This window comes from Sitophilus oryzae, unplaced genomic scaffold, assembly GCF_002938485.1.
Source record: "Sitophilus oryzae breed Bouriz unplaced genomic scaffold, Soryzae_2.0 scaffold_111_pilon_pilon, whole genome shotgun sequence".
In the NCBI taxonomy this organism is placed as follows: domain Eukaryota; kingdom Metazoa; phylum Arthropoda; class Insecta; order Coleoptera; family Curculionidae; genus Sitophilus; species Sitophilus oryzae.
Genome location: NW_022145749.1, coordinates 4,209,024 through 4,233,548, shown reverse-complemented (window position 1 = coordinate 4,233,548; position 24,525 = coordinate 4,209,024). Strand labels below are relative to the sequence as shown.

Below are 24,525 nucleotides of genomic sequence, written 5' to 3'. Positions count from 1 at the left end.
AATAAACTATTGCAGGTGAACATTACTTTAACTATGATAATCGTATACAGGGTGGCCCATCGAGAACGTTGCGCAAGGCATAACGGTCGGGGTATTTATTTTTTCAAAAAATCCAAAAACACGTCAATTTTGTTTGTGAGGGTGACTTTTGCCCCAAAAACGATTGCAAAATATTCAACCCTCTAAGCGGGGGTGTCATCCCCCAACTTTTTTCAAATGGAAAGGGGTGTCAAGTGGCGCCGCAATGAAAAGAGCTTTCTATTCTCTATATTTCCCCGCTTTGTTTTTGAAAATCGGTCGAGTCATTGAGAAAATATGAAGGATTGAAATTTGAAAAGTTTATTTAAGCATTTATCAGAGTAAATGATAATCAAGGATAAAATCGACCAATTTGCTGTTTTTTCTTATTATTTCTAGATGTTTACGCATTTTTTCCCTTGCCACAACGTTGAACGATCAGGTGCGGAAGTTGCTAGATAGCTTGTACGTTGAAGTTCTTCTCAATATCGTTAAACTGACCCACAATAGAATTTCCAAAAATACCAGCCCACACGTTCAATTTCTGAGGGTTTTGTGTGTGCACCTCGTGAAAATCCCTAGGATTGTCCTCAGCCCATTACGACAGTTGTGCCGATTAACTACACCGTTCAAAAAGAAAGTACACTCATCCGAAAAACACACATTAAATAGGAAATTATTATCATTCGCCACTCGTTCACTCATAGTTTCACAAAATTGCAAGCAACGATCAAAATAGTCTTCGTTGAGTTCTTGTACCAACTGAATTTTGTACGGGTGGAACTTGGGGGGGTGTTTTTTTAATATCTTTTGGAAACTTGTACTATTCCCGCCGGTCTTATTGGCTAATTTTCTTATACTCAGAATACTATCCATGGCAACTTGGCCCAATACGAATACCTCCGTAGCTTCGTTTACTACAGGATTTTCCCTCTGCCTCTTTTTATTCATAACGCAACCAGTTTCGCGAAATTTTGCTACTAACTGGCGAACAATTTTGCCATAAAGGTGTTTGTCAGGAGGCGTTCATTGAATATCTGCGCAACCCGATTGCAAACATCTAGAAATAATAAGAAAAAACCGCAAATTGGTCGAAGGAATTTATCCTTATCATTTACTCTGATAAATGTTTAAAAAACTTTTCAAGTTTCAATCCTTCATATTTTCCCAACGACTCGACCGATCTTCAAAAACGAAGCAGGAAAGTATAGAGAATAGAAAGCCCTTTTCATTACGGTACTACTTGACCCCCCTTCCCATTTGAAAAAAATCGGGGGATGAAATCGGATGTTGAATATTTTGCAATAATTTTTGGGGCAAAAGTTGTCCCCCTCACAAACAAAATTGACGTGTTTTTGAATTTTCTGAAAAAAAAATTACCCTGGCCGTTATGCCTTGCGGAACGTTTTCAATGGGCCACCCACTGTATACAGCATTGTTAATTAAATTCTTCATCAGAGAAATCTGAAGAATCGGCTTGTCCTAAGTTAATAATTAACGGTTCGATTTCTATAGTTTCGTCGATTAGGTCATCAAGATGCCACATTTTTCCCTCCTCAGCTATAACATGTTTTATGGCGCTCACATTCGCCAATGAATCCATCAAAAGTTGTCGTACTTCTTGAAGTTTAAAAGTTTTATTGTTCCTGGCAACATAACTTTTGACTTGTGCCCATATAAGCTCTATTGGGTTCAGCTCACAATGGTAAGGGGGTAAGCGATGTACAATAATACCTCTACCTTTTGCCATCTCATCGATTACAAATTTTTTAAACTTTGCCTTATGCTGTCTAACAATTTGCAAAAGTTCTTTTTTCACCATTGTATCATCGAAATTTACATTTCAACCACTCAATTATCGCCGCTTTTTTCCATGAACTTGTAGGAAGCTTCTCTACTAATCGAGAATGATACTTGCTAGTTGCCGAATGCTAACTATTTCAAATTTTACTCTATACAGGTACTTATATATATATATATATATATATATATATATATATATATATATATATATATATATATATATATATATATATATATATATATATATATATATATATATATATATATATATATATATATATATATATATATATATATATATATATATATATATACATTTCGCTCCATCGTAATATTTATATATATATATATATAAACAAAAAACAGTTATCGTGGAAACTATAAAAAAACGAAGAAAGAAATTTATTGGGCAAGTCCACAGAAAGATTAGTCATGATACATGACTAAAACATGACTACCCGTAGACACTCAGTGTTTCTGCCTTCCGGCTTCATCAATACGGGAGGAATCAGCAACGATGAACTAGCCGATCCTGAAAAAAGAGAAAGAAAAGGAGAAGCAAACGAGGCACAAAGGCGCCATTTGCAGCTGGTCCGGCAGTAGCTTACAATTTGAAGCGTTACTACCGAAACCGCCGCGGAGGCGTTCCAACACACCTCGCCGCTATCACCCTGGCCCAGAGAAAACAATAAACAAGGAAGTTATCGTGGAAACTATAAAAAAACGAAGAAAAAATTTATTGGGCAAGTCCACAGAAAGATTAGTCATGATACATGACTAAAACATGACTACCCGTAGACACTCAGTGTTTCTGCCTTCCGGCTTCATCAATACGGGAGGAATCAGCAACGATGAACTAGCGATCCTGAAAAAAGAAAAAGAAAAGGAGAAGCAAACGAGGCACAAAGGCGCCATTTGCAGCTGGTCCGGCAGTAGCTTACAATTTGAAGCGTTACTACCGAAACCGCCGCGGAGGCGTTCCAACACACCTCGCCGCTATCACCCTGGCCCAGAGAAAACAATAAACAAAGGAAGTTATCGTGGAAACCATAAAAAAACGAAGAAAGAAATTTATTGGGCAAGTCCACAGAAAGATTAGTCATGATACATGACTAAAACATGACTACCCGTAGACACTCAGTGTTTCTGCCTTCCGGCTTCATCAATACGGGAGGAATCAGCAACGATGAACTAGCGATCCTGAAAAAAGAGAAAGAAAAGGAGAAGCAAACGAGGCACAAAGGCGCCATTTGCAGCTGGTCCGGCAGTAGCTTACAATTTGAAGCGTTACTACCAGGAAACCGCCGCGGAGGCGTTCCAACACACCTCGCCGCTATCACCCTGGCCCAGAGAAAACAATAAACAAGGAAGTTATCGTGGAAACTATAAAAAAAACGAAGAAAGAAATTTATTGGGCAAGTCCACAGAAAGATTAGTCATGATACATGACTAAAACATGACTACCCGTAGACACTCAGTGTTTCTGCCTTCCGGCTTCATCAATACGGGAGGAATCAGCAACGATGAACTAGCCGATCCTGAAAAAAGAGAAAGAAAAGGAGAAGCAAACGAGGCACAAAGGCGCCATTTGCATTATATATATATATATATAAATATTACGAGTTTTTTATTTTAATGACAATGGGTACAGGTTACGGGGCAGGTAGTTCCGTTGCGCCTATGGTTTACAACTAGGTAGTTCCGTTGCGCCTATGGTTTACAACTATTTTATGGTCCGAACCCTTGATCTGTGCTATCAGCTCCATTGGAACGGACTATAGTTTAGTTTTTGTTGCAAACCTATTTTCTGAAAGAATAACTTTCAAGAGCGCAGATCCGATTTCGCAACCTCCTCTCCCTGTTACCGACTCATTCCAAAGTCATATAAAGACACTGTTCGTATCAGCCAAGTTATAACAGGCAAGCTGACGGCTGTAGAACATGTCACTATGAGTGAGGGTTGGTATAAAGATCACCTGCTCCAAATCTATCGAAATTACTATATTATTAGAAGCTGGTTGTTGTGATTCGATGGTATTATTCTTTAGCGCTTGCCTGGGTTTTTCAGCTTTTCTCTGGTGTAATTCGAGTTTAGATTTAAAGGAACTCTGTTCAGCAGGGCTTGCTTTTATTTTCGCATTAAGTAAATCGCAATTTGAACAGGTATCAGATTTTGGTTTTCCAAATCGAAGATGTGAAAAATGTTTGTGGAATGTATCCGAATAAAATCTGTAATTTACTGGAGCGTTTGGATATTTTTTTAAATGCGATAAACAGGCGATTTATGTTTAAATCAGCGCTAAGAAATTATTTTTGAGATTTTTGTCGGCTGTAATGGTTCTCATCCCTGGGAAAACTGTTAATGTGCTGCAGCACCATCTGTTTAATTTCCTCGGTAAATTTTTTTGGCCTATTAGCTTGGCCCCTAGTATCTACATAGATACTGCTGCCGGATTTCTTTTTCTCTACCAAAACCTGTACCTTCTTATGAGATAACGAAATTTTGCTGAACGTATTGCAGCATACCTGTATATGTTCGCCTTGACCATTAGATACAGCATAAAACACACTAACTTGGCGACGGCTTTGTCCAGGATTATCATAATTTCCATGACGCCTTCGATTGATTCTACCAATCTGTATTAATCCAAGTAAATAAGTCTTCTCTTGTATGTTATCAGCTATTTTATGGAAATCATGAAACAAGGTTTCTATTTGCTGTGTAGAGACGGACTTGCATTGCAATTTACAGCGACAATCAACCTAAAAATAAAATGGTAATGACAACTTAACCTCAAAAGATTTCCAAAAAAGAACTTACATTTTCAAGAGTTTTTTCGCAGTTTTTAAAACACCTCGATACGTTTTGTATTCTAACCCACTTGTCCTTAAACGTGTTTGTTCTTTTTTTATACTTTCTGATCCTTTTACTCGCCGTTTTCGCTCCATTTTTAGTTTGGAATGACACGATATTGATGAGATAAATAAACACTACAATATATGATTAATATGATTTACTTCACGGTGACGGCACATAGACCCTTTATAAATAAAATTACCGATCTAAATAATCTTTCACGCAGTAGATGAACACTTAAATGTATCGCTGGCACTTAGAACCTTTGCAATACTATTAGGCATGGCACATAAACCCTTTCTATATGTATAACGAAAAATATAGGTTTTTGGCACTTAGACCCTTTAGAACTACTCTTCAGTTATGTTCGTGAAGAAACATAACACATTTTAACTCTGCTGCTTTCTTTATTTTTTTATGTACTAACGTTATACTGTGCCTTTTTATATGAGTAATTCCTCCAATTATTTTTTTGTCACAAACAGTACAGAATGCTGAACTTCCATCCGATGATGATTTATACCAATTTGCATATCTTTTATCTTCACACCATTTATCCCGAAATTTTTGTTTATAACTGGTTGTAGCTACTTTTCGCCTTTTTAAAACAGCTATTGTGCTAGTGGATTCATCACTACTAGAATCCGAGTTTGTAATACTGGAATCCCGCCTCCTACTAGGGTCTGGTACAGGAGAATCTGGCTGACTGCTAGAGTTTTGTATAGGGGAATCTGGCTGGCTTCTGGCTATACGAGAGTCTGAACAGCTACTATGTTCTGATGTAGGAGGAACAGAAGCAGTAATATTGGGAGGATCTGCAGATTTTGCAAGCAAGAAGCCGGCAACGGTTAATCCTAAAAGAAATCAACATTAAACAGTTTTCGTGACAAGAGTATTATAAGTTACGAGTGGAGTAGAGAAACGGGAAAGGCTTCTATAAGCAAAAAAAATAAAAAAATGCGGGTTTGTTCTCCGAACCTAATATACCCAGCTAAAATAAAATAAAATAAAATAGAAAATAAAACATGTCTTCTATAATAATAAAAAAAGCAAATTAGATCCAGAGTTCTTTTCGGGCGGAACTTTTAACGGTTCATTAGGATCCCCAGGCTACCAGTTAGAATGATTTTCATATTTCTACGCATTTTTCGGAATGGTCACCCAGATCCGGCGTCCCGTACTGGTTCGCAACCGAACCCGCGTCTTCACATTTTCTGGGACGCCGGATGGCCTCAGAGAACGCACTTCCGCCAGGAGTGTAGCGTCCCAGGGCCCGGTCGTAGCGGCTATCCTGTCCGCTATTTCAACTCGGCTTCGTTTAGACGGCGTCTGCGACGGCGGCGGCGGCGTAGGCGTAGATGTGAGGTAGGGGCCAGGCGGTCGGACTTGTATGTTCGAGAGGATTATTATTCGTCGTTCCGACGTAAAGGGGTTGCCGACCTGGTGGGCGCTTTATTGAACGCCTCCACCAAGCTCCTTATTCTTCCCCTTCTGGCTTGCTGCTTTTCTTTGCTCTTCCTGGCCTCCTCCTTCATCAGAAATAACGGGCCCACTGGTCGGGATCCCTTGGGGGGTCTCCGAGAAATTTACGAGGCATATCTGGAATGTACATAGATTACATTTACTTATGGGTGCATTTCTAGTGAGCTGGTTTTAAATCTTTTATGTGAATCTTTGGATCACAATTATTCTTCACCATCCCAAATTATATCTAAAATTTCTAAGCTTGGGATTGGTTTATCTGCTAATTGTGAGACAATAGTCCTTACCAAATCTCGCTCTTAGATCGATGATAGAGTAAAGCGTACAAATCAGCTATTTCCTGCCAAAAACCTCTCATCTGCTTGAAGAAGAGCATAATTTTGTTTTCCAAAATAAGCTGGTTCAACATATCCATTTTTAAACTCATGTCCAGCAAATTCAGACTTGTACTCGATTTGTTTCAAAATACAATATCGAGACGATTCTACAAAATACTCCTCACTCTCTGGGTCTTCCTGTATAGTATCGTCACCCATCGCCCATATCCAAGATATTGGCAGATATAAACTATAACATACCATTACATGCAATAAAACTTGCATAATAGAATTCGTATGAATAGTATTCACACATCCAGACTTTAAAACCTCAGGATTATTTTGTTGCAAAACCAATCCTCCTGAGGTTGCGAAAAGTTCCATTTCTATCAGCCACATAGGAACGGTCCATTCCCAAGAAGATTTATCAGCACAAACCATGATTTAACTTGGGGTCCATCCGGCTTTCGATGGTATATCTTGACAATTATCAATCATGCGATCATTGCAAGATCCAAAAATCATTTGGTCAATAATTTGATCAACAACCGATATAGATTGTGACTCCAACTTACTTAACTTGTGTGGTTCTGGTTTTATAAATAATCTGATCAAATCGGAATCACGCTCTGAAAGGCGTATCCGTACCAGAGTCCAAAGAAAATTCAATGCAGAATCGCTTGGGATTCCATCTTTTACCTGCAAAAATGCTCGATTCGTCGGATGTTGTAAACAATATGGATATCCTGTCCATTCTATCTCATAAGCTACACGTCTAAAATGACTCTCAGTCATAAAATCTTATGGTATTTCCCAAGCGGCACTTTCATACATTGATACAGTCTTTGATAAAGTTTTCTCATATATGTATATTACGTGGTGGAATAGGAATTATTTTGGACTGTATAGAGGTAAAATGTGTTAACCCCCTTCCCTGGAGAAGCAAACATTTACGTATAGTTCATATAAATACCAAAATACTGTGAAGGGATTAATTGCAGTGGCTCCAAATGGAGTGGTAACATTTATTAGTGACCTTTATCCTGGATCTGTGTCAGATAAGAGAATTGTGGAAGACTGCGCTGTCCTTCAAAAAATGGTTTCGGGTGATCTTGTTTTAGGTGATAAAGGCTTTTTAATAGCAGATATTTTGCCTCAAGGTGTTAGCTTAAATATTCCTTCCTTTCTAACAACTCTACAGTTTACTCCTCAACAAGTATTCAAACAAACGTGCAAGAATTCATGTAGAAAGAATATATTCTTATACGACGAATAAAATGCTTCTCCATATTAAATTCAATACCTCAGAATTTACTTCCTCAAGCCACAAAGATTTTCCAAGTCTGTGGTGCTCTGACAAATTTGCAATTCCCATTAATTTCTGAAGTAGAACACGTATAAAATAGATTAACTTATTTTAATAACAAAAATTTTATTGTTTATATACAGGTATTGTATATAAAAGATTTGTTTACTACTTATTTTTTATCTTATTCATTTTATGATTATGATCTTTGCTTAGTGTATATTATTCTTTCTGTCATTTCCCTTCGATGAGAAGTTTACTTTATATTATATTTGTATATCAAACATTTTCTTACTAGAACGAATTTTTTTTGTCAGGTTTTTAAATAAATTGAAAATTGCATTTTCCTATTTTTTTTTATTTTATAAATATAAGGGTCCAGTTCGTGTGATTTGCATTTTAAGTTCTAACTATTCGGAAAGGTATATACAGATTATGTCTGCATCTAGTTCTTCCTTGTGTAAATATGAATTATCAAACTGTTTGTCCCCCTCAGCCAACATAATAGGTAAGTACTTACATGTTTATAAGACTTCATAAATGAACAAGTTTGTGTTTCATATTAATATTATATTATCTACTACTTTAATATTATAATTATGTACTTCTAAATGCTACTAAAAATATGCCAAAAAACAATATAATATTACAAGTATTATTATAGGTATACATTAATTACTTAAATGTTTCTCCTCTAATAAAAATGGAATATAATGTTCCCAATAGAATTTCTTTAACACCTTTAAATGTTCATTAAAATCTTTTGCCTCAATGGTAACTATCATAATTTCTTTTGGAGTCCATATTACAAGATGGGCATCTTTCCTCCCTGTTAGTGATAGCTGACCTTGAATTTGAAAAAAGTATATGTGTTTTCTATCTATTGTTATGTTTCCCTCTTCATCAGAGACAATAATATAGTCTTTGGATGATTTTATTCCTTCCAAAAGTGATGATTCCTGGTATTTATATGGACATTTCACTTCAACTATATCATTATCACCTATAAAGCCATCAGGACTAGCACCCAAGTATCCACACTCATCAAGCCATAAGCCTGTGGGTGTAACCTTATTGAGTACTTCCTTTACAGATTTAATGCCTTCTTGTTCAGGCATATTTCCCCATTGAATGGCTTTTATGTGGTCCAAATTGTAAGTCCCTAAAACAATGAACGTAATTAACTAATAAGCTGAAACATCTCTTTTTTAAACTGGTCAAGTGAAATAAATACATTGAGGGGAACCGTTGCCAAACAGCAGCAAGAACAATTGAAAATTTGCTCTGCGGTTTGGTTAGAAAAGGACATAAGTACACATATACCAGTTTTGATAATATCCTGACAATGGGCGAAAGGACATAGCTCCACATATAACAATTTTAATTTATGTCCACGATGGTAAGAAAGGACATAAGTATACATACAACAGTTTTTATTTTACATACATTCTTCTAAGAGTTTGGTTATGTTAAAAAAACATTGAATTAAGGCCAACTTTACTACTCATATGAAAATAAAAAATATTCTTGATTAATATTTTCGTTAATGCATAAAATGTCTACAACGAGAACCTATGAGAGTGAAAAAACTTATATCATAAAGTAAGAAACAACAGGCACAACAAAAAAATATTATTCATTCGCATCTGAATCATATCGATCAAGATCTGGATGAGTGTCTTTTTCGATTTGTTTGTCAGTTGGAAGGTCCTTGTAATATTGTTGAACATCTTTGTCCAGTAAATTAACAATTTGAAGTAAGTTTTCTTCTTTTTGGCACTTATTGGTCGTCTACTAGTAAAAAGCTGAGCTAGAAAATAATTTATTAGACTATTTAGTTTTTGGCTTTTCTTTAAAAAGTTTATTTCCGAAAGAGGCACCTCTTCTTCTAATGTATTTTTAAACTGAACAACAGGCTCGTTACTGTATCTAATCCACCGTATTTCTTTAAGCTTAAACGATTTGTCTTTTGCTCTTAGTGGACCTTTTAAACTGAGCTCCGAAAATGCAAAAAAATGTTCTAGCTCCATAACTTCAACTTTAAATTTATTTTGTTTGCTTGCCGTACGAACTAGTTGGTACCAATCACTGGGGACATGTATATCAAAACCACAATTCTTTTTGGCTCTTTCAGTGACAGAGTGAGCGACATCATATTCTAGATGTGTATGTCCTGGTACCAAAAACGTGTGGTCAATCATTTCTAAAGGCGGATGTTTCTGAACTGCAAACGCGGACATGGAACACACATAGAAGTTTATATTTTGCCCTCCACAAGTATCAGAGTAAAATATTGCCGTTTTAGTTATATTTAGAATGTTTGTGGTTATGTGGCGAAACAGACATGATGCAATTTCATTTGCGCCTCTACCTGCAGTACACTCTGGTCACATATAATATATAGATTCTCCAGTATTGCAATTGTGAATCGTCAGAGTATATGTTGCTAACTGTCTTAAGTAAAATATTTTGTTGCAAGACAGGTACGGTGTCTGTAGTACTTGCTGTAGGTCAAAAGCATACGTAACGTGAGTTTCATCTATTACACCTTTTTGTTTATCAGCTTTTTTGCCTCATATGCAGCATCTGCACAGACTAAATGATTTTTTCTTTCCTGTTTGATTTTTGTTTTTTCATCGTCATTGTCCTAGAACTTTTCTTTTGACAATAAACTAATCACATTTAGTGCAGGTGTCATTTTTAGGTTTTTTAAATCTCAAGTCTAATTTATGAAATTCTCGAGCGTAAATTTTAATCGAAACTGGTTTTTCATTATACTTTTCACAATATAAATTGTACATAGTAGACAAATTAAGGTTTGAAGCTAAATATTTCTTTTTAGTATGTCTTCTTGAGTAGTGGCTTTCGTATGCTGGAAACGATTGAATATGTTCTACCACTTCATCAATTTTCCTTTGATTCGTTTTATGTATTGGAACATGTTTACGTTATGCGATAGTCTACATGAGTCGCTGCTTGAATCCATTTTATTAGCTACTGAACAAGTAATACATTTTTCTGATTCATCCAATGTGGCTAAAAAACAACCTTTTGACCATTAATCGCAAAGTTATATCTAAATAAATAAAATTTTCTTGCCTTTATCTGTGTATTTTTTCTAATTTCGAAAAATCGAAAGTAAAGAAAAAATTTAAAAAAATAAAAAGTAAAAAGAAAATTGTTTTGCTTGTCGTAAAGGGGGGAACCAAGCTCCACTCCCACAACCGGTTTCTGGGCCTACCCTTCATCAGGTGGGCTGTCCAGGGGCTGGTTCTCACCGATACGGCAAGCAAAACTTCTTCTATATCAACAGACGATGTCGTAAAGTGTCGGTGAGATATTAGTGCATCTCCCGTCAAAAGATGGTAAAGAGCGTTTTTCGGCCCGCTCAAATATATAAAATGAACAAAATTCTTACAGCTTTAGTGTATATTAATAAATAATATTTTCTTGCCTTTAGCTGTGTATTTTTTCTAATTTCGAAAAATCGAAAGTAAAGAAAAAATTTAAAAAAAGGAGCTTGGTTCCCCCCTTTACGACAATTTTCTTTTTACTTTTTATTTTTTTTAATTTTTTCTTTATTTTATTTTATTTATTAATATACACTAAAGCTGTAAGAATTTTGTTCATTTTATATATATATATATATATATATATATATATATATATATATATATATATATATATATATATATATATATATATATATATATATATATATATATATATATATATATATATATATATATATATATATATATATATATATATACAGGCCCGGCAATGGATCTCTAGGCATAGGAATTACATGCATTGGAACGAAACGCCTATAAAAAGTCTATACTTAAACAGAGATGGACAACAACTTCCCCGTTTCCACTTCCACTACGCCTGTCTACTTAGACAAACTCCAATAAAATAACAAATTTTGGAAATTCCGCCACCTCCCATCCACTCATGATACCCATCTCCCTGCCTTTTATTTATCGCCATTATTTTATTTCCTTCCCGCGCCTCCGCACCTCGCTATTCCACTCCCGTCAGTTCATCACAGAGTTGCCAGGTCTACCGGTTTCGTCTGTAAGCTACCGATCTACCGATTTAAAGAAAAACCCAACGATATATTCAACTGCGTCTTTAGTTTTTACAATAGAAGCACTTTTAAAAAGCTGACTTATTTGACTAAAAATTAAGCGACTGCCGCGTTGGAATCTATATAATCTGACTTTATTATTGTTTCATTAAATTTTATTTAGTAATAACAGACATACAGGTCATCGTTCTGTCTAGTTGCAGAGTTACAGAGATATTCCTAAAAATCCTTATTACTCCTTATTAGGCGCGGGATTGGCGGCATGCCCGAAGAAGTTGATATCTTTTGAAAAGATTTTATTTCATTCATCTACTAAAGTTGAACCCATATTTTCCCCCAAAAAATGTAAACAAAAACAAAATTTAAGTTAAGAAACAACCTAAATTCGGACAATATTTAGTGATTTTCCCGTCAAAAAAATTTATTAATATGAAAAAAGAGTTGAGAGTTGCTACAGCTTTACCATTGAAATGAAATTAATTTTAGATATCACTGATCAAAATTTGTACAAAGGTAAAAAGTGACTGTTACACTAATTTGTGACTGCTATCCCTACTTGTTATAGTTTTATATGTTTTTATTAATATATTAATATTATTTAATTCAATATTTTTTTTAATATCAAATAATATACCTAGCTATTTCTAATTCTTGTTATATTTATTATATTTGTATTTTATTTGAGTTATCTATTATTACGACACATAGGAATGCTAATTTTGGACTTAAATATTATATTTTATTTCGTTTCTGTACTTTTAATTTTTGTTGAAGATCTACCGAGAATTTTGTTCTCGTATGGAATTATAATCTAACAAACCCGGCGCTTGTCACAGCCGCGGCTTTGGCAAGCGCCGCCGCCGACCGACTGTGTCGGGGCGACTGCTAGGAAGATCGTACAGTATTGCCATTTCATAGAATTGCACTTGCTATTTTAGAATTGATTTCAAAGTTTTGCATGTTACTTTTCGTTTTAGAAAGAAGTTATGTGCCTAGAGAAAACATTCTTAAAATTGTTTTGTACTTTATTTAATATTTCATTAAGTAGGCAAGATAATAGGATTTTGACAAGCCAACATAATTTCGATTTAATTGAATGGCAACACTGTCCGTCCTGTTTCTATTTTTTCGATTCTGGTCTATTAGTAGGCGGTAGCCCCCACACAAGCGTCTTAAAGACCCGCCCGGCGCCCCCTCTCGCAGGGGCTCTCTCGTCGTATCACTTCTATGATCACTACCCCTATACGATGGTAGGGAAAAGACACTTTATCCGTCTCTGTTGCACTGCAGTGTATTTTGCAGCCTTACCATCTTTTTTTATTGCATTGAAAACCTCCTATTGCTAATATTCCTTTGCCAGCAGTGTGTATATATATATATATATATATATATATATATATATATATATATATATATATATATATATATATATATATATATATATATATATATATATATATATATATATATATATATATATATATATATATATATATATATATATATATATATATATATATATATATATATATATATATATATATATATATAGATATATTTCATTAGAGAGAGAGAGAGAAGAAATAATTTATTGGGCAAGTCTACAGTAAGATTAGTCATGAGAATGACTAAAACATGACTACCCGTAGGCATTCAGTGTTTCTGCCTTCCGGCTTCGTCAATACGGGAGGAATCAGCAACGATGAACTAGCGATCCTGAAAAAAAGAAGGGAAGCAAACGAGGCACAAGGCGCCATTTGCAGCCTGGTTAGGCAGTAGCTTACAATTTGAAGCGTTACTACCGAAAAACCGCTGCGGAGGCGTTCCAACACACCTCGCCGCTATGACCTTGGCCCAGAGACAACAATAAACAAAAGATGTTATCGTGGAGACTATAATAAAAAGAAGAAAGAATTTATTGGGCAAGTCCACAGTAAGATTAGTCATGGGACATGACTAAAACATGACTACCCGTAGACACTCGTAGCTTACAATTTGAAGCGTTACTACTGAAAAACCGCTGCGGATGCGTAACACCAACGTCATTTAGTTTTTCTGTACATCTATTTCTACAGTTTTCTCGCAATGGTCTTAAAACTCTAACTGCTCTAGTTTTTCCTTTAGCTGTTTTGTATTCTTTGCCTAAATTTCTGAATTTTTTTCTTTCTTTAACAATCTTGTAAACCAACTTTTAACTTTGTTCCAAACATGGTTTCCTACGGAGAACAGTTTATGCCACTATGATGAGCCCTGTTCTTCATTAACTGAACAAAACGTAAACCTTCCGACCATTTCTTAGTGTTATTGTCTTCCAGCCACGAACAAAGCATATTTTCCACGTCCTGATTAGCACGTTCTAATGAGCCTTGACTCTGAGAGTGCCTGGGTTTTCCACGAACCATTTTTAACTCAGGCCACATACTGCACAGTTCAGTAATGGTATGGTTGGCAAATTCTCTCCCATTATCGCTTTGCAAAATACTAGGCGCACCGAAAATTGTAAAAATGTCCAAGAGTACATAAGCCACTTCCTCTGCCCTTTTGCTTTTAAGAGGTCGAAGTGGGACGAACTTAGTAAGATGGTCTTGGTATACAAGTATGAACTTGTATTGATTAAGTCGACCTGACATCTTGAGTTTATGTTTTTACTTAGTATCGGTCTAACAACTAAACCTTTTTTTGGCACACTGTGTTTCTTCTGGCAGGTTTCTGAACAAAAAAAAGGGTTTTCCATATTTATTTGATGAAACCATTGGGAAAATGTCATTCTCAGCTCGAAATCTGTGAGAGAGCTTGAACTCTCTGTATGTGGTAAGGATATAACTGCTGTTATTTTAATATCCTCCATACAGCTGATGCGCAAGTATTTAATTCCGCTGCAATTTTCCTGGTACTTGTCTCAGGTTGTGCTTCAATAATATTTAGGTCAGCAACTTCCACACACTTACACTCACTCAATTATTTTTTTCTTAAATAACTTCCTATGGGCATCCTAATAATATGTATATCGATTTTCATTAAAATATGAGAACTTAAAAAAAACGACAGCTGTCATATCTGACAGTTCAAATCTAAGACAAATAAAATGAAAACCGACTATAGGGTAGGAGGCATCCAATATATCGATTTTTTAAAAACATTTTTTTTATCAAAATCGGACAACTTTGAAATTTTTTTGACAGCTGTCAAATTTAACAGCTCAAATTATTTTTTCCTTCATTTTAGTCCATGGCCATCCTATATATCGATTTTTATCAAAATCGGACAACTTTGAAATTTTTTTGACAGCTGTCAAATGTGACAGCTCAATTTTTTTTCTTTCATTTTAGCCCATGGCCATCCTATATATCGATTTTTATCAAACTCGGTTGACTTTGAAATTTTGACACATCATTAAACTGTCATTTTGTCAAGATGGCCGCCCATATATTTTTTTCATATGTATATACCCACAATATACCTATATATATAATTTCAGCCCGATCCATTCATAAATGGAATTTTAAAAATCAAAAACCTCAAAAATGCCGCCATTTTGGCCGCCATTTTGACAGCTGTCAAAAATTCGGGTCATGCCTTGCAAAAAAATGTATTGTCATCGGGACTGAAGGAAGTGGTTCTAATTTAGCTTACAAGATTTGCCCCGAACAAACATACATACATAGATAGTTACAAAGCAAGTTAAATAAAAGCTTATAAAAACTACATGAACAGTAGTTAACTAGGACAATAAAAACAATTAAATGTAACATAAAAAGACACGCAAAGTTTTACTTTTTAATACAAATATCGCATTTGTAGTTTTCATTCCAACCACTACATAACGCGTGAATCCAACGGCCACAAACAATACACCTCTACCATAACTTGCCATTCCCCCCAAATTTTTATTTTTACACGATGCAAGTTTTGCTTGCGCAAATACTTGATTGCAAGTACTTGCAATTGAACATTTTAAAATTGTATGTCTACACTAATCAAGTTATTGCGCAAGAACTATGGATACCACAGAGATTGTTAAATATGGTGTAAATTTAATGTCGCACGTTAAGTATTGATTTGCCTACTTTGTAAGAAAAATCAAAAAGCCAGAGTATAGGTAAAACCATGGATAAATCTAAGGAAAAATTATTTATTCCAAAACGCTTTCAGAGACAGCATCTCCCATATTTTGATATCTATAGTGTACAATAAGGTGTACACTTCAACGTTCTACAAATATTGGTGCTTTTCGGAAATTTAACAACCTCATAATTTGGTCGTCAGGCTACCAGCTTGGTGCCATTTTTTCGTTCAACTGCTACTGCAAGAACTTGACAATGTGTTTACATGTCAAATTTTCACTCTGCAAGTCCTAGCGTGCAAGAAAAGTAGACCGTCGATCAAATTTACTTGCCAAGTAATTTTTCTTGTACAATCAGTTGAGCAATTACTTGAAACACAGTTTACATTAAGCAAGTACTTGCAATCAAGTTCTTGCGCAAGCAAAACTTGCATCGTGTAAACGTAGCTTTAGACAGATTTCATTGCTTTCTTCGCATTCCATGTCGTCCGACTCATCATCCTGGCACAGAGTTTTATCGTCTATATTTTCTTCGTCTGATAAATCGCTTTGCAATAGTTTCTTCAAATTCCTCATGAACACCTTCTTCTTTTTGGATGTCTTCTGTGGTTTCTTTCCCTTTTCTCCCTTTTCGTTTTTCTTCTTCGCCTGTTTTTCTAATTGTGTTTTTAAAGGACTCTCGGTTAATATTTGTGAATGTTTAGGTTGACTAACTGATGGTCTTTTATTAGTAGAATTGGTAGAAAGACCTGGCAACAGATTGTAAAATTTTGAAGTAGATACAGATCCTGGAATATTCATTGGTTTCTTAAAATCTTTGGAGGTGGAAAGTCCCTTTTTAATGAGGACATTTACTTTGGGAACAGGAAGTGGTTTAAGAGAACTTCTTTTTATTTTTCATTGAAAGACCAGAAGGTACCGAAGAAGTCGTATTTCTTGACTTCAACGGTGTTAGTGTTCTGTTGGATGCCTTTGACTTTATGTAGATATCACATTCTCTGCGGAAACCAGCTTTTAATGGCCCGCGTATAGGGTTACATCCAAGAGTTGCATTCTGTGTGATGCACGAGGTGGTAAGGACAACATGAGATCTCATTTTCTCTATACAAATAGTAAGTTTTCAATGTTATATGGCTGCTATGATTATTATCTAATATCAATAGACATGGGCCTCTTTGCTGCATTTTGAATATGCTATGAAGTGTTCCAGTCGTAAAATAACTCTTCGTTTGACCAGCCATTGTGGGAACATTTATAGGCAGCACATAGAGGGCCACCTTTCGATAAAAGCGGATACATCTTTTTTCGAGGGAAGATAAAAAGTGGAGGTATGTCCCAGCTGCATTCATGCTGCAGATAATTGTAATTGGTCTTGCCTTGTCCTAGCTTGTTACAGAGCCAATACCTATTTTCCTTTGGTTGCAACAATGGTTCCAGGATCTTGAACGGTCGATATGCCTCTCTTGTCGACATTGTATATTTGGTTTGGCAAATATTGGCACTTAAGCATTATAGTTTCCAAATTCTTGAAGAGTTTCGCTACCTCGCCTCGATTAAAGGCGATTATCCTATTAATACTGGTCGCTTCCGGTTTTCGAACACTTATTGTAGGATTTCTTTTCAAGAAAGCATAAAACCAATCCTTTCCTGCCATTTTAGATGTATGGCTGAAGTTGTGATTTATATTATTATTGGTTACATATTCGTAAGAAATTCGTCAAACTTGTAGGGGGCTAACACTATAAAAAGTACCGGATAAATATTTTATACGGTTAGCTAGAAGAGCTCGTTCCTCCAACCTTAACGTACTTGGTCTTCCCATATTTGGAGCGGAAATCTTATTCTTTGATTTTATTTCCCGTATTGTGTTAAAGGGAATGTGAAATTTTTAACTTGCTGATGGAATTTAGTTTCCTTGTTGGATAAATTGCAATGCATTTTGGAGTTGCTCGGAGGTCTTTTATTTAGCTTTGTTTCCTTTTTTCATATAATTTCTGGGCATCTGTAACAAATAAAATACATTGATTAAACAATGAACACAAAGATATTAATATTCCAAATTATCATAAGAGAGCCTGTAAGGTAATAGCGGTCGTGATATGGGGTAATACCGGTCACAACCGGAATTACCTCAACTATTTTGACCGGAATTTCCCGAAAGCATTGGCAACATAAACCCAATATCACTCGTTTCACTTTATTTAAGCGCCTGAAAAAGCAGGATTTAAACGGCCAATTTACCTCTTAAGATATTCCTTCTAGCTACATGCAAAAATATAACATAAGGTATATCATCGCAACATCAATATTGCACTGTCGTAACAATTGTACCTTGGAAAAGTAATATTCTGTCCATGTTCCTTCTGCAATTTTGACTATGGTAATCATTTTTCTAAGGGAAGTCGGAAAATCTTGGTGATCTGGGAAAGCTAGGCTAAGCATGCGCTTCCAATCATTCCAAGAATGCTTGTAACTGTCTAAGCTATTGTACCATACTTCATCAAATCCGACTAGTCTTGATTGCATGTGATATATAGTGGTCTTTTCATCCCACTTATTTATACTTGACAATCGATAAATTTTATCTAACCATCGAGAGCAAATGTCATTCCTGTCATTTGGATCAAATTCCGGAATGCAATCTGGTCTGATGGACACTCTTACATTACGTTACTCATCTTTCCGTAAACGTGTAACCACTAACTCTTCCAATTGGCCTATGCGTGATCGTGATTGATTCTGCGTAGTTGAGGTACTGCTTTGTCCAAAGTTTGGATCAGCAGACCCCACAGTTCCGATATCTGACGATTTTTCAGCACAGCGTCTAACGTTTAGATCATCTAGTACTTATCAGTACATTACTATCTCCAACTGGCGTGTACGGACGTGTTTAATGCTCGCTTTCGGCCCGGTCTGCAGAACGTACCTTCTGCCGTTGGCGGGGTGTAACGTTTACATCAACCCGCTGGCCACAATGTCTCTTTTGTCGAAAGTATTTATTTGAATGTGTTGTACTTACGGTTTTGCCTCTATGTTTCTTTTTACTGTAACGCCCAGCACAATCACTATCACTAGAAGAAGTATTTTCACTACTTGAAGTAGACGAGCTACTTGAATAACACCTTTTCTTGTCTCTACCCATTTTAAATATTAGTTATATCTCACTTAAATCAATAACCTAAAACTATAGCCTATTAAAGGCGTAAAAAACATAAACAACTTATTTTGTTCACAATCTCTTTGAAATGCAGGTATTTATCTCTCCGCTGCACTGTAACACTATGCCTATATGCCAATAAACACTCAAAAAATACTTTACTATACTTTACTATACTGCAAGCAAGTACTCCAACTCTGCTTTTTTTCAGCAGTCTCCCTTTTATTTTGTTAAACGGAGACCGAAAAGAAAAATGACAAATGACAATATACTACAGATAATAGGAAACGGAAAAACGAAGAAAAATACGTTCAGTAGAAAAAGAGTTAATCAATCAACTATTAGAATCATACTTTACTATACTTTCGTCTGCAAGCAAGTACTCCAACTCTGCTTTTATTTCACCAGTTTCCCTTTTGTTTTAAAAATGACAAATGACAATATACTACAGATAATAGGAAATGGAAAAACGAAGAAAAATAAGTTCAATATATAAAGAGAGTTAATCAATCAACTATTAGAATCATACTTTACTATACTTTCGTCTGCAAGCAAGTACTCCAACTCTGCTTTTTTTTACCAGTCTCCCTTTTGTTTTGTTAAACGGAGACCGAAAAGAAAAATGACAAATGACAATATACTACAGATAATAGGAAACGGAAAAACGAAGAAAAATACGTTTAATATATAAAGAGAGTTAATCAATCAACTGTTAGAATCATACTTTACTATACTTTCGTCTGCAAGCAAGTAGTCCAACTCTGCTTTTTTCACCAGTCTCCCTTTTGTTTTGTTAAACGGAGACCGGAAAGAAAAATGACAAATGGCAATATATTACAGATAACAGGAAACGGAAAAACGAAGAAAAATACGTTCAATATATAAAGAGAGTTAATCAACTATTAGAATCATACTTTACTATACTTTCGTCTGCAAGCAAGTACTCCAACTCTGCTTTTTTTCACCAGTCTCCCTTTTGTTTTGTTAAACGGAGACCGAAAAGAAAAATGACAAATGACAATATATTACAGATAATAGGAAACGGAAAAACGAAGAAAAATACGTTTAATATATAAAGAGAGTTAATTAATCAACTGTTAGAATCATACTTTACTGTACTTTCGTCTGCAAGCAAGTACTCCAACTCTGCTTTTTTCACCAGTCTCCCTTTTGTTTTGTTAAACGGAGACCGAAAAGAAAAGTGACAAATGACAATATATTACAGATAACTGGAAATGGAAAAACGAAGAAAAAATACGTTCAATATATAAAGAGAGTTAATCAATCAACTATTAGAATCATACTTTACTATAGTTTCGTCTGCAAGCAAGTACTCCAACTTTGCTTTTTTCACTAGTCTCCCTTTTGTTTTGTTAAACGGAAACCGAAAAGAAATGACAATACTCGCTAATTCGCTAAATACCAAACAAAGTTTGGTATTCAGCGAATAGATGGCGCCAGGGGTAATATAATAAAAATATAAATAATACTAAATTAATTACACTACTGAAAACAATTATCGAATATTTAAATAAAAGTAATTATTACATATTTCTAAGTAAAGCATGCATTTTTCTGCCTTTCTCTCGAGAGTTTTTTTAGGATAATTAGAGTACGCACTGACATGTAATTTTTAGTCGGCCGATTTCTAGTCTCCATTGTTGTCTATCTTTGCAAAGGTTTTCGTCTAGTTGTCTGTCTTCTATTCCTCTATCTATTCCCTCTCTTCATCTTGGTCCTTCCCCTTTTGCGCCTACCAGTGGGTGTCTAATTCAGAATTTGTTTTGGCAGTCTATTGTTGGTCATTCTTTGGACGTGCCCGTACCATTTAGGTTGATTTAGATCGTCCGCACACGGGTCGTTTGGCTTTCAAAGCGGAAGCGTCTCGAACTCCCAGCGAATCTCCCTGCACTCCTGCCTTCGTATGTAAATAATAGCATGAATCACATCAACTCCGCGTCGATGGCCATAAGACCCGTTCGTGGACCTACTATTATTTACGTAGGAAGTAGAGTTTGATACGCTTCAGCTTCGAGTTTGAGACGACCGGAACCCGTGTGTATACGGTCTTACTTTTATATCTTCCACTACAGAATGTTTGACGTTATAATTTACCTGATTCTTTCGTTTGGAATTTTTTTCATCCTTGATTTCCCAGCATCTTTTCTGTTTTCTGCTTTTGTTGCCATACTTCACTGCTATAGGTTATATCGCTTTTTACAATACTGTTAAATATTTTGTTTGTTGTCCTTGGATATGTTTTGGTCCCATAGAATGCTATTAAATAGGCTAATAGCTCTTCGTCCTTTCGTCCGAATGTTTCCTTCTTGAATTGCTTGCTCCGTTATACTGTCCTGTGTGATAGTCATACCCATATATTTATATTTGTTACATTGCTTTATTATTTGATGTTGTTCTTCGTGTATTAGATCTTGTCGTGTACCACCAACACACATGTATTCCCGGAATATTCCGTTTTAGATAGGTTTACGTCAAGACCCCAATTTTTGTATTCTGCGATGAGTTTTTTTGACATATATTGTAGATCTTCATAATCCTGAGCTTGCTCTATTTGATCATCTACGAAGCATAACGTATGTGGAATCATCGGTTAGTGGTATCCCCATGTTTTTCCATTTCCGCTTTTATGTTTTTAGTGCTTCAAGATAAATTTTAGAAAGTAACGGTGAGAGATAACATCCTTGTTTAAGCCCTTTATTAACTTGGAAGCCCTTTGATAATTTTTTCCCTAGATTAAATTTTGTAGTATTTTGTTCATATGTCTGCTTGACTGCTCTAATTAGACGTTTTACGTTGATATTTCTATATTGTAACGCTTCCCATAACTTATTTTGCGGGATATCATGCTTTTTTAAGATCAACGAAAAACATATGTATTTCTTGGTTGACTGCAGCTTTCTTTTCCAGTATTTATGTGACACTGAATAGTTGATCAGCTGTAGATCTTCCTGCCCAAAATCTATTGTCTACGTAGTCCAAAAGGAATGCACAGACCTCGTTTGGGCCCTTTTTTCATCGCCTTCATCATGTGTAAAATTTTGCGACGTTAGTCTTAATATTGTGAACGCAGAAAACGCTTACATCGATTTGTCGACGGCAAAAGGTGCCTTGCACTGGAATATTGGGAATTGTAAGATTTTGTAATGTAATCAAAACAAAGGGACAGTATCGTCTGTGCTTTGCTTGGTTGGTTAATTTGTTAACTCGATAATAATTATATCATCAAATCCGCTTTGGCATTTCTTTTGGTTTTTAGAGTTTCACACCCACAGCAACAATCCACTTGCGGCTGACCAAACTTCAGATTGAAGTGTTCCTTGAAGTAGTGAAAAAAGGTTGTAAAACCAATTTTACTCTCCGGATATTTTTCATTGTAAATTTTCCATAATTTTTTGACGTCAAGTCTGTCATTCAGATACTTAACGACGTTCCTAGACTAGTGGCTAGAATGACTGGGAAAACTACCTATATATGGTTGTGAATTTTAATCTAAACATCAGCAGGTGTAGCGTTCGCACTATTTGTTTTGCTTCTCATATCTTTTTGGTGAAAGTTCCAAAGAAGCCAGTTTATTAATCCTTTTTAGGCGCTTAAGTGAAATGTCATATAGAGATCAGAAAGCTTTACAGCATACTTTTTTAGTTGTTTAGTGTGCACCAACCAGAACATGGTTCGTGATTGTCTTCGTCTTTTTCTGTTAGGAATTGTTTTATTTATAAGATTTTGTAAGAATACATCTTGCTCATCTTTCAATAAAACGTCCCCATATAACACTCATAAAACGTCCAAGTCTCTGCTCCTGCGGCTGATAATGACGTCCAGCATTTTCGAGGACACATGTGAATAAACATAGACATAAGAATGTAGTAATGGAAAAACAAGCATGACGTCTACTGTTATTATTTTCGTAACAAAAATAGATTAAAAATTTATTAAAAAATAAACAACTGAATATGCAGTTGTCTGTTTTTTAAATGAGGTGTATAGTATGTTCTTTTGTACAGGGTGGTATATATATATATATATATATATATATATAAAGTCGTAAAGGGGGGAACCAAGCTCCACTCCCACAACCGGTTTCTGGGCCTACCCTTCATCAGGTGGGCTGTCCAGGGGCTGGTTCTCACCGATACGGCAAGCAAAACTTCTTCTATATCAACAGAGGATGTCGTAAAGTGTGGGTGAGATATTAGTGCATCTCCCGTCAAAAGATGGTAAAGAGCGTTTTTCGGTTTTATATATATATATATATATATATATATATATATATATATATATATATATATATATATATGAGATATATATATATATATATATATATATATATATATTCTCTTTTATATATATATATATATATATATATATATATATATATATATATATATATATATATATATATATATATATATATATATATATATATATATATATATATATATATATATATATATATATATATATATATATATATATATATATATATATATATTATTTAAGTGCATCTCCCGTCAAAAGATGGTAAAGAGCGGTTTTTTTTATGTTTTTTATATATATATATATATATATATATATATATATATATATATATATATATATATATATATATATATATATATATATATATATATATATATATATATATATATATATATATATATATATATTATTTAATTTTTTCTTGGCTTTAGGTCAGGTTTTTTGCGAAAAACGGTTTTTTTATATTAAATATTTCATGACGTTTCGACCTGGTAGGGTCTTTATCAAAATTTATTACTAAAAAAAAATTTATAGTCACATTATGAACGTACTAATTAAAAATAATAGTAATATATATATATATATATATATATATATATATATATATATATATATAAAAATTCTATTTTGTTACCTTGAACGTAGATTGTTTACTTATTACAACTTATCATTTTCTTTCTGAAATCTATTTTTATAAGGTGGCATGAGAGAAAAAAAAATATATAAAAAGCCTACCTTAGCGACGAACATATATCCAAATTGGGTTCCACAAATATAACACAAACATATCAATAAAGTCGTCACAATTTTTGCACAGAGACATACACATTTAATGGATTTTACAACACTGAATAATATATCTTACTCAGGTTGTTTATGTCTATCCTATCATTAACTGAGTGTTGGTTTTTTTGGATAGCAATAGATTCAAGAATTTCTCTTTTTTTGGTATTATATTCGGTGCCAATATTTTGTACTTTCAAAGTCAAAACTGTGATTTTTTGGATTTCATGCAAAGTTAGGGCTGTTTATTTTTCTTTGTCGTATTTAGAAAGACCTTTTAAACGGTTTCAAGATACTGACTGGTTTGTCCTATATAAACTCCACTGCAATTTTTGCAGGGTATTTCGTAAATTAGATTGCTTTTT

The 24,525-nt window shown here is 34.7% G+C and overlaps 1 protein-coding gene across 1 annotated transcript; it reads right to left on the bottom strand.

Moving 5' to 3' along the window:
- Positions 1–14,092: 14,092 nt before the first annotated feature.
- LOC115883169 (KRAB-A domain-containing protein 2-like) lies at positions 14,093–14,506 on the bottom strand. Its single transcript, XM_030901478.1, has one exon. The coding sequence runs from the start codon at positions 14,504–14,506 to the stop codon at positions 14,093–14,095; it is 414 nt and encodes a 137-aa protein (XP_030757338.1).
- Positions 14,507–24,525: the final 10,019 nt, after the last annotated feature.

Excerpts from the sequence above, each read along its gene's own strand:
- LOC115883169 (XM_030901478.1), bottom strand. The coding sequence starts at position 14,506 with ATGTCAGGTCGACTTAATCAATACAAGTTCATACTTGTATACCAAGAC.